The 12,453-nt window shown below is 41.1% G+C and overlaps 1 protein-coding gene across 1 annotated transcript; it reads right to left on the bottom strand.

The window, feature by feature from the left end:
- LOC120024922 (major histocompatibility complex class I-related gene protein-like) lies at window positions 1–5,110 on the bottom strand. The gene is made up of 2 exons (XM_038969290.1): window positions 5,053–5,110; window positions 1–1,095 (listed from the first exon to the last, which is right to left on the bottom strand). The coding sequence occupies exons 1-2, from the start codon at window positions 5,108–5,110 to the stop codon at window positions 146–148; spliced, it is 1,008 nt and encodes a 335-aa protein (XP_038825218.1). The 3' UTR covers window positions 1–145.
- Between the last annotated feature and the right edge of the window lie 7,343 nt (window positions 5,111–12,453).

Here is a 12,453-nt window from a genome sequence, read left to right as displayed (position 1 = left end):
GCAAAAAAATAATTAAAAAAGAAGTTTAACAAAACCTCCCCTATTTTGGACCAATCCTCCCCCCAGTAAATGATGATCTGTTCATTATGTCGCAGAATCTGAAGACAGGTTAATGTCCTCCATGTTGGCAACTTGTGACAAATGCCTATGATGCAGTGCATCTCCTCCTTTTGACACAAATGAAAATGCCCAATAGAATAACAATCAGCAGCATCACCAGTAGAACTGAGAGGGTGGATAGGTGAACTTTCTCTGCTCCAGACTCCCAGCTGACATCCAGCTTGTTGTCCAGACTGAGGTGAGAGGCAGTACAGGTGTAGTCGTGTCTCTTCTTTAGCTCCTCAGTACTGACCTCCAGACTCTTCCTCAGCTGGTAGGTCCCATCTCCACTAGGCAGCACCTCCCCCCCTGTCAGCTCCTGTTCTGCCACTGGCTGGCCGTCTCTCAGCAGGGTCAGGTTGATGTGGCGGGGGTAGAAACCAAACGCCAGGCAGCTCACCTGGAGCCCTCCAGAAACCTCTTTATTTATCAACCTGAGTCTGGGAGGAACTTTACGCATCACAATGTTCTTCTCTCTCTTCAGGAATGTCTTCATTGTTTTGATGCAAATGGGAAGATAAACATTCTCAAAAAGTGTTCTAAGATATGCTTGCCTTATCCCATCCCATCCTGGTAGTAGTTTCCCAGCATCATATGTAAAATGTGTCATGTTGTAATATAACATTCGATCTGTATAAATGGCATTGAAAGTGTTCTTTGACATGATCATGGCTGGTTCACCATTGTCCAACATCTCACAGCCAGCCATTCTTTGCTGAACTTGAACACCTCTTGTGAGATTCAAGTGGTGCTTTAGCTGAAAAGATCTCTCTTTAATGCTCTGGTATATAGTTCCAAATACATAAGCTCCGTCCTGAGCTACGTCATCATGTATTTTGTCCGTTGGGTTAAGTCCACTGTAGATAAATTCTTTCATGTTGGAGTCATAGTAACCCACTTGAACATCATCTAACATCACCACAACCGTAAACTCAGGGAAAGGCGTCTCTCCAATGATGTGTGTTGCAAGAGCCCACAGAGAATGTGATCCTGAACCTGAAAGAGGAGTGATATTATCCACAGTTATGGACATTGAGAGCTTGGGACAATAAGGTTTTATCTGCAAAACTATGATTTTGAGATAATTGACTTTAAAGTTTCAAACCCTCATTGGTTTGCATGGTGCCAGGCAGTGTTCAAAATGTAAAAAACAATACTCACTCACCATCAGAAATTGTAAGAAAGCTAGTTAGTGCCTCCCAAAGACATGATTGACATTGGGAAAAGAGGTTGGGCTATCAGCTTATCATTGATGTAAATCAAAAACTGTATTTTACACTGATTGTGATTTACCTCTCTGTCTTTATGCCTCTCTCTCTCTGCTGTATCAGCCAATCAGACTGAATATTGATAATGATGTAGGCTAAATCAAGTGTTATCAATGATAATTCAATCTTATGCTGCTGTGGCAGTACTGTTGATATTTGAACTAGGTAGTTGGCTACACACCCTCGACTGGTGACCTCATCTATCAAGTCATGCACATTTGGATACTGGGCACGCGCCATATCTGTGCAGGGCAGACTGGGGGGAAAAATGCACAACCGGGGATGTGTGCAAGCTCAGTACAGAGCATATCAACAGGCGCAACCAATGGAAGGGGTAGGGGGTGAGGGGTGGCAAACTTGACGACTTGCGGACAGTGGGTCCGAACAACAATGACAAAACATTACTACAAACAAAAATACATTTTGGGGGAAATTATGCCGCCACCCAAAAGGGCAGGACACTTTGGAGACTGGAAGGGAAAAGGGGCATGTGCTCTGCACAGGTAGAGCCCTATCTGTGCAGATGACTGGTGTCAGCAAATTGATCTTGTATTCTTTTGAACTCAACAACATGAATTGGGATATTTAGAGTACTATCTAAGTAGAGAATATTGAACAGAGCAATGCTATGTCAATAACTACAGTTGTGACTCACCACCTGGATTTGGTCTTAAACTTCTTCAGGCTGCAAGCCCGAGGCCGGGCACAATATGACAACAGCCACTTCAAGTGCAGGGCGCGAAATTCAAAATATATTTTTTTGAAATATTTAACTTTCACACATGAACAAGTCCAATACAGCATTTGAAAGATAAACATCTTGTGAATCCAGCCAACATGTCCGATTTTTAAAATGTTTTACAGCGAAAACACCACGTATATTTATGTTAGCTCACCACCAAATACAAAAAACGACAGACATTTTTCACAGCACAGGTAGCATGCACAAAGCCAACCTAACTAACCAAGATCCAACCAAACTAACCAAGAAACAACTTCATCAGATGACAGTCCTATAACATGTTACACAATAAATCTATGTTTTGTTCGAAAAATGTGCATATTTGAGGTATAAATCAGTTTTACATTGCTGCTACCATCACAGCTACCGTCAGAAATAGCACCGAAGCAGCCAGAGTAATTACAGACACCAACGTCAAATACCTAAATACTCATCATAAAACATTTCTGAAAAATATATATAGCAAATGAAAGACAAAGATCTTGTGAATACAGCCAATATTTCCGATTTTTTAAGTGTTTTACAGCGAAAACACAATATAGCGTTATATTAGCTTACTACAATAGCTAACACACAACAGCATTGATTCAAGGCAAACGGTAGCGATAGCACAGTTCGACAGATATATGAAATAGCATCATAAAATGGGTCCTACTTTTGGTGATCTTCCATCAGAATGTTGTACAAGGGGTCCTTTGTCCAGAACAGTCGTTGTTTGGATTTAGAACATCGTTTTTCCCTCTTGAATTAGCAAGCACACTGGCCAAGTGGCACGAAGCTCTCCATCGTCAACAAACACAGACAACGCAACACGCCTAACGTCCCGAAAAAATTTCAATAATCTAATAAAACTATATTGAAAAAACATACTTTACGATGATATTGTAACATGTATCAAATAAAATCAAAGCCGGAGATAGTATTCGCCTATAACGACAGCTTTCCAGAAGGCAATTCCAGGTCCAACTTCGCGCTTTTCAGAAAACAGGAAATGGCGGACACGTCATTCCAAGAGGATTTATTCCACCTCAGACCAAGATAATCACTTCATTTCTTCTCTCACTTCCTCTTGACATCTAGGGGAAGGTGTATGACGTGCATGTATACTAATACGTATCATGCCCATTTATAGGCAAGCCCTAGAACAGAGACCTCGAATTCAGAAATCTCACTTCCTGTCAGGAAGTGGGCTGCAGAATGAGTTCTGTTTCACTCAGAGAAATAATTCAAACGGTTTTAGAAACTATAGAGTGTTTTCTATCCAATAGTAATAATAATATGCATACTGTACGAGCAAGAATTGAGTACGAGGCCGTTTGAAATGGGCACCTTTTTCCAAGTTACTCAATACTGCCCCTGCAGCCATAAGAAGATTTATGTAGCTTTTTTTTTTTACATTGGATAAAAGTAGAGACTCAAAGCTACAAAATGGTATATCATACACTGCATTTGAGGAACAATAGGAAAGTAATTCTGCTTTGAAAGTTGATCAACTTGTAAGGGAGTGCGTAACTGGTGGCAGGGAAGTCAGGCGCAGGAGAGCAAAACTGGGTAATCAACAGAGCAGTTTTATTCATAAAAACACCGGAAACCAGAACAATAAATAAATGAGTACAAAACCCGTTGCGCATCAGAGAAAACGTGCACATGCACTTACAATAAACAATTCCGCACAAAGACATGGGGGGAACAGAGGGTTAAATACACAACATGTAATGAGGGATATTGAGACCAGGTGTGTGAGAAGACAAGACAAAACAAATGGAGAATGAAAAATGGATCGATGATGGCTAGAAGACCGGCGACGCCGACCGCCGAGCGCCGGCCGAACAAGGAGAGGAACCGACTTCGGCGGAAGTCGTGGCACAACTTGTAAGACCCACCCGTCTCATTTCGCTCTCGGAGCGCACACTTGACGCTCTGGCCGACTATTTGTTTACCTCTGGATACCATGAAAACAGCCTAACCAGCTCAGCTGGCAACAATTTCATTACGCTTTTTTGCAGACGTTTACTGACACCGGCCATATTCAACGGGTGTTGGACACACGTCACGTAACGTTAGCTAACGAGCCAGCCAGCTAACATTAGCTAGTTAAAAAACAACGAACAAAGTGCCAACAATGTCTAACATTAGGCTCTAACTAGAAAAGCAAACAGCTCTGGGAAACGAATAATAACCTCCGCTAGGGAGCCAGCCAGCTGAAGTTATCTAGCTAGCTAACAGTACACTTTAGCTTGAAATGAAACCACTTTCTGTCAAAATTAGAAATGTGTAATATCTGAAAATGTAGCTAGCTAACGCTAGACTATCTTACCTGCATACATCATCATGCATGATGGACGCGTCTCCCTGTCAGGAATGCCATACCACGGTTGCCATTAGTTTGAAGATGTAATCCAGAGACAGGTGTTTTCTCCATCTCTTTAGCTATCATACTGTAATTCCACTGATTTCAAAACTTGATCCTCCAGAAAGTGGAGAGCAACACTTATGCAGCTCCACTACACAATACATTAAAAAAGTGGTGTTCGACAGGATTACCAACACAGACTGATGAGCTCAAATAGACAGAAGCCTTGAATATGGCAGACCAAATCCAACCCACTCATTATCTCAGCCAATCATGGTTAGTGGGAAGTTTGCTCTATTTGTCTGTGGCTTAACCAACAAGGCTCGTAATTTAACAATTTTATTCGTATTTACAGATGGCATGCCAGTTTGTTATCAAGGCACATGAAAGTTCACATGTTCGAGAAGGCATTTCTGCCAAAAAATGCTCTCCTGTGAAGTCGTGACTTGCGACATACGACTCGTTTCCTGAACAGGGTCACATTTTGACAAAAATGCAGATATAACCTATAGTCCCAAACTCTTGGTTTAACATTGTATAACATAACACATCTTTCAATGAGTTGAGAGAAAGTAGATAATCCATCTTACCTGCATTGACAATGGTGGAAAAGGAAAGAACAAACAAAAAGACAGACAGTTTGTCCATGATTTAGAAATGTTCACTACTTTGCAGTAGCCTCACTCAGCTGATACTTTCTCTTTCACTTCTGCTTTTCTTCTTCTTCTTCTGCTTATTTTCTTCTGTAATATTATGGCGGTCTGCAAACAAACGTTAGAGGTGCATGTCGCCACCTACTGTACTGGAGTGTGTAGTCAATCACAGTTTACAGACTAAATGAATAAAGAAACAAACATTAAGTGAAACTTAACCCTCCTATCTAATCCTATACTAGAGCCCTATTAACTATTATAAACCCTCCCCCATTCCCCAAATCCCTTTCCACATCCCCACCCCCCCACCCCTATCCTACCTCAATAACCCTACACATCAATCTTTCCCTCTCTTCCACATACCAGTACTTACAACAATACATCAACAGATGCTTCACTGTTTCATCAACCATACACTCCGTTCACTATCCATTTGTATGCTTGCCAACCAGATATAATGACGAGTTCAATGTACAATGTCCAAGATGCAACTGAGCAAACACCACCTCTTCTTTCCTTCCATTTGGACAAAAGGAACACCTACGCGAGAATGCTGTTCATTGACTACAGCTAAGCGTTCAGCATAATAGTGCCCACAAAGCTCATCACTAAACTAGGGACCCATGGACTGAACACCTCCCTCTGCAACTGGATCCAACTGGGGCCCCTCAGGGGTGCGTGCTTAGTTTACCCATGACTGCGTGGCCAAGCACGACTCCAACACCATCATTAAGTTTGCTGATGACACAACAGTGATAGGCCTGATCACCCACAACGATGAGACAGTCTATAGGGAGGAGGTCAGAGACCTGACAGTGTGGTGCCAGGACAACAATCTCTCCCTCAATGTGAGCAAGACAAAGTAGCTGATCGTGGACTATAGGAAAAGAACAGTCAATGTCATCTTGGTAAGCAACTCCAGTGTATATTTGGCCTTGTGTTTAAGGTTATTGACCTGCTGAAGTGTGAATTTGTCGCCCAGTGTCTGTTGGAAAGCAGACTGAACCAGGTTTCCCTCTAGGATTTTGTCTGTGCTTAGCTCTATTCCTTTTTATTTTCATCCTAAAAATCTCCATAGTCCAAAAGTTTGGACACACCTACTCATTCAAGGGTTTTTCTTTATTTTTACTATTTTCTACATTGTTGAATAATAGTGAAGACATCAAAACTATGATATAGTACATATGGATTCATGTAGTAACCAAAAAAGTGTTAAACAACTGTCAGTTAAAAAACAACTGTCAGTTAAAAAACTGACATGCACTGTCAACTGTGGGACCTTATATAGAGAGGCGTGTGCCTTTCCAAATCATGTCCAATCAATTGAGGTGACATCACGTGCCCCGCGTACCTTCAAAATGATTCTGCAGTCATCATTTATTCGAAAAACACTGTTTCGATCCTCATTTGTCGCAATAAATAAAGTTAAACAGAAGAAAAACCCACCCCTTTCGAACGGATAAAAATGGTGTCGATCTTTAGGAAATGTTTCCTATATCTGCCGTTTCCATTACACATGTCGGAATGATTTTTTTATTGCGTCATTGCTTTTGTCGAATAAACCTGGGTCAATGGAAACCTGTCTACTGAGCGTCTTCACAATCTTTCCTGTGAAAGTTTTTTAAGTCTTAAATGAGGATTCCTATGACATTTTCTGAGATGATTTGTGGATAGGGACCCATGGCCCGTATCCACAAAGCGTCTCAGAGTAGAACATTTGGCATAAGTGCTGAGAATAGAGACATTTACTCTGTCTCCTACTCTTATGGGTAAACATATAAGCTATGCATGAAGCCTTTAGTCATAAGAGACCCACCTAGTCGACAGATATGTAGAACACTTCATAAGGTGATCGAACCAGTTAAGAGTTGCCAGCAGGTGTCTTGATAGTAGAAAAAAAGCAGTGAGTCAGTGGTTCCTGCGCCACATGCAATTGCTTTGGAGTTTTTGAAAGAATGTTTTGATATTTCTATGTGATCAATCCATAAATAATCTAGACCTACATGCAACAGTATCTCTTGCGCTTTTGAAAATTATTTCACATTACCTATATTTCACATGATATGCCTAAATACTTATAACCACATAGGGTAATAAATAATCACATTTTTCTTTTGATTATTTAATTAACCTATATCATGTTGTTTCAAGTTATGCCTTTGGTGCACAATAACACGTAAAAAAAAAGTTGGGCAATTGAAGGCATCTAGGGCCCATGTTAAACTTTGATTGTGTTTGATGAAAATGATAGACCTTTCAAACGTTTTATGCAAGTGATTTGATTGGAACTGTGCCAAAGTGATTTAGAGTTGTTAAATGGGAGTGAGGAGTATGTTGATATAACGCTAATATTTTACAAGTTATGCTTTTAACAACCATTAGAATTGGTAAAAAAAACTAACTTTATGCATGTCAACATATTAGCAAAGAATTAGTGATCGTGTCAGGCAAAAATGATATCAAACGTTTTACCATGGCAATATTTGATATACAGTCATATTCAGTGTTTTTGAGTGAAGCGTGCACAACTGTTGATGCCTCATCACGATAGGTTATTCCCCATCATTTGCAACAATGTCATTGAGCGTCATCACTGTTTTTCCTTTGCGGTACCAAACTGTCATGATTACCAGCTGAGGCAAAGTTTTATGAGTTGATTTTTGTTTGGGCAGTGTCTTAGTATCATCCTAAAAACTACTCTCCACCTGTTGTTTACGAAGCATGTCACGAATAACATTTGATTTGATTTTAGTAGACTATCAAGTACTGTTGAAATCAATTTGATCTGTCGGTATACGATGACACCTAGTGGTTGTATGGTTGATTTCTCCATAACCATCATTTTTTATATCCCCATCACTGTTCACTGTTTGTTGTGATCTGGTAGGTCCCTGAAAACAGTCTCCACTTCTTTCCTGTGCAAGAACTACAAGCCAAATGTCAGAGAAAATGTGGACTATTATACAACGGGTGTCTCTAATCCTGAATGTTGATTGGTTAAAACTGCATTCCAGGCGGTGTCTATTCCACAAGTTACCACCGGCTAAATCTGTGATGTTAATAAAATGCCTATTTACTCTGTTCCATCTGACTGTGCAATCCACTGTCTCATCAACCCAGCTATGCTATTTATAAACTTAATCTCCTCTATAAAAAGCATCTAGACATTATCTCACATTTCTTTTAGAATAACATTTAGTTTTCAACAGCTGAGATTTGTATAAACTTGTTGTCTGACTCTCCGACATTTGCAACATTGTTTCAATACTCCATCAATCTCCAGCTGTCCCATAGTAATGAACATGTCGGGAGTCTGGACGACTGGCAGCGTTTCTCAGCCAGTCAAAATCATGAATCAGCTGGCGTAATTTTTATGGATATAAACAAAGAAATGTCAATTGAAAAAACGTAAAACTAAACAAAGTGCAGCTAGTTTTCAGTCTTTCCAGCTTCAGTTTGAACTGACTGTGTTAGATGTGTTGTAGGTTAGCTCCTCTGAACAGAACTACCCACCACCAACGGACCAAGCAGCGTGGAAAAAGGGACGAATGCACATGGGAGGAGATTCTGGATGGTAAAGGACCCTGGAGGCAGGCTGGAGAATATCGCCATCCAAAGGAGGAGATTAAAGCAGCGAAGGCGGAATGGCGACGATATGAGGAGGCAAGTCATCGACGGAAGCCCGAGAAGCCACTCAATTTTTTTGGGGGGGGGAGGGCACACGGGGAGGTTGGCGGAGCTAACTCCCTGTGCTCACGGCAAGGAGAGTGGTACTGCCTTTTATGCTCGCTTCGAGGCAAGCAATTGACTGTGTGATAACGCTCTTGGTAGCGGATGTGAGCAAGACTTTTAAACAGGTCAACATTCACAAAGCCGCGAGGCCAGATGGATCACCAGGACATGTACTCAAAGCATGCGTTGACCAACTGGCAAGTGTCTTCACTGACATTTTCAACCTCTCCCTGACTGAGTCTATAATACCTACATGTTTCAAGCAGACCACCATAGTCCTTGTGCTCAAGGAAGCGAAGGTTACCTGCCTAAATGATTACCGCCCCGTAGCACTCACGTCTGTAGCCATGAAGTGCTTTGAAAGGCTGGTCATGGCTCACATCAACAGCATCCTCCCGGATTCTCTAGACCCACTCCAATTCGCATACAGAGGAAAGCCCATAAAATTGTCAGACTCCAGTCCCCAGTCATAGACTGTTTTCTCTGCTACCGCACTGCAAGCAGTACCGGAGCGCCAAGTCTAGGACCAAAAGGCTCCTTAACAGCTTCTACCCCCAAGCCATAAGACTGCAGAACAATTAATCGAATGTTACATTGACCCCCCCCCCCCCCCCCCCCCCCTCCACACTGCTGCTACTCACTGTTTATTATCTATACATAGTCACTTCACCCCTACCTACATGTACAAATAAACTCTAACCTGTACCCCCGCACACTGACTCGGTACCAGTACCCCCTGTATATAGCCTCATTATTGTTATGTTATTGTGTTACTTTTTTATTATTTTTTGCTTCTTAACTCTTTTGAACTTCACTGTTGGTTAAGGGCTTGTAAGTAAGCATTTCAAGGTAACTTGTTGTACTCGGCACGTGACAAATAAAGTTTATTTGATTTGGTCATCCAGCTATGCACGTAGCCAGCATCGGTTTCCATTGGTTTCCATTGGACTAGAGTAGAGCTTGCTAGCTAGGTAGCTAACGTTAGCTAGCTAGCTAATGAAGATACACCATAGTCAAGGGTCTGCAAAATCAAGCAAATGGTACTGAACTCATGACTAAATCTTTTTTTTTTTTTCTTTTTTTTGACTTTGGGAATTTCATATTTTTGGCATTGAACTCTGATTTAACTAGCTATGTATCTAATCCGGTTTCGGCATGAAATCAAATTCCTGCGATATACTGCGAGAATTTGCTCACTCACGGACATGAAGCGTCAGAAATAAAAGATCTAGTCATGGATTACGAGCCACTCCCTTTTAAATAGGATTCTTAGAACGTTACTAAAATTTTCTTATGTTTTTTATGTAAAGTTTTCCTAATGTTCTCGGAACAATTTGAGAGCATGACTTTAAATAGAACCACAAGGAAACTTGTAGGAAACGTTATGTTGAAGTACTGAAATTCCCACAGAAGAACGTTGTTTCTTAACGTTCTCTGAACTAATTGAGAACATTCCCAATGTCAAACCAGTTGGAGAATTTTCATAGAACATTAACCAAATTTAAATTAAATGTAACCATGTTAAAGTAAAGAAATACCAAGAAAGTAACGTTTTCTTGTCAAGTTCCGTATAAATGTGCTAAGAATGTACCAATGCCAAGCAACTATCCTGCACCATTCCCAGAAATATGTGGGAAGGTTGTATGCAAAATAACGATAGGACAAACACGCTCTCACCAAGCTCTAAGATACATATGGTTCTCAGAACGTTATGTGCTATCTGGGTACCCCTTGATTCTGATCTTAGGTCAGTTTTGTGGGAAATAGGTAAACTGATCCTAGATCTATGCCTAAGGGCAACTTTTTAGAGAAAGGAAACTTCTACCTGGAGCTAACATCCCAATATTCCTTAGTTTGTATCATAAGTTTAACATACTAGTAATTTTCAGAAATGTACTTAGAGCTAAGAAGAGGCATCAAGTAGCATTAGAGCGGCCTAAGCTTATTATCATCATCCAAAGAAAGCAACCAACCAGTAGTGTTTGGCAGCTGTTAAAGCAGATGTTTCAATTTATGAATATGGATGGATCAAATTAATGACAGGATACAATATAATTATGTAGTTATGGATGTCTGAATAGGCTTAATATTCATTGACATTAATAAAATACATGGACACATAGAGAGAGGAAAGTCACTACAACAGCTGGTGTTTTCTCAGACCGATCTCAGGGAACTCACCTGACGGGAACAGGTAATCACAGGGGGACGTCATTTATCACTGTACCGCTGCCTCACGTTGTGTTCCGGGGTACAAAACCGGTCACAACACCTCACTGAGTCAGTTAATCAGAATAATATTTCATTTCTATCACCTGGAATACTGGCTTCATGAGAAAGAACACATGAATCTCAACGGCACCCCTATTCCCTATATTGTGCACAAAAAAACAGTAGAAAATTACAGCTTAAAGTTATACTTGCCTTTCTTGCACTAACACTAGCACTTTTCTTCTCTTAGTAGCACTGACTTGGCTGATAGCTGCTTTATTGAGGAAAGTTTGACTTACTATGACTGATGTGCGGTTGTATTACCTAGCTGCCTTGAGATGACTGTATGACTGAAATGTTTCAGATTTAAACACTTTGGACCAGAGCCCTATTCTTTGCTTCTTGTCTTTTATCTCTTCCATGCCGAGCTCTCGTTGCCCTTCTCAATCCCCTAAAACTATATGCAGTGCATTCTTTTCCCACATTTTGTTACGTTATAGACTTATTCTATTCCAAATAGTTTTTTTCCCTCAATCTACACAAAATACCCCATAATGACGAAGCAAAAAAATAACAACCTGAAATATCACATTTACATAAGTATTCAGACTCTTTACTCAGTACTTTGTTGAAGCACCTTTGGCAGCGATTACAGTCTTGAGTCTTGTGTATGACGCTACAAGCTTGGCACACCTGTATTTCGGGAGTTTCTCCCATTCTTCCTTGCAAAGCCCATCACCGTAGGGATGGTGCCAAGTTTCCTCCAAATGTGACGCTTGGCATTCAGGCCAAAGAGTTCAATCATGGTTTCATCAGACCAGATAATCTTGTTTCTCATGGTCTGAGTGTCTTTAGGTGCCTTTTGGCAAACTGTAAGTGGGCTGTCGTGTCATTCACTGAGGAGTGGCTTCCATCTGGCCACTCTACCATAAAGTTCTGATTGACGGAGTGCTGCAGAGATGGTTGCCCTTCTGGAAGGTTCTCCCATCTCCACAGAGGAACTCTGAAGTTATGTACCTCCCTGACCAAGGCCCTTCTCCCCCGATTGCTCAGTTTGGCCCGGCGGAGTCTTGGTGGTTACAAACTTCTTCCATTTAAGAATGTTGGAGGCCACGATGTTCTTGGGGACCTTCAACGCTGCAGAAATGTTTTGGTACCCTTCCCAGGTCTGTCCCTCGACTCAATCCTGTCTCAGAGCTCTATAAGCAATACTTCCCTTGGTCAATCCCCAAAATACCATCTATCTAAACAATACTCTCCTTCCTCACCCCTTTCCAACTATATCTACATCAAACCATCTTCCAGCCCTTTAACCCCCTCTGTCCTCCCCATGTAACTGGAGCTACAGGAAAAGATCTGGGTTTATTTATGTAAAGCTCTCATACTCAACGGTAC

This window comes from Salvelinus namaycush, chromosome 30, assembly GCF_016432855.1.
Source record: "Salvelinus namaycush isolate Seneca chromosome 30, SaNama_1.0, whole genome shotgun sequence".
Classification (NCBI taxonomy): Eukaryota; Metazoa; Chordata; class Actinopteri; order Salmoniformes; family Salmonidae; genus Salvelinus; species Salvelinus namaycush.
Note: the sequence above shows the minus strand (reverse complement) of the source record. Positions and strands in the feature narration are given on the sequence as shown.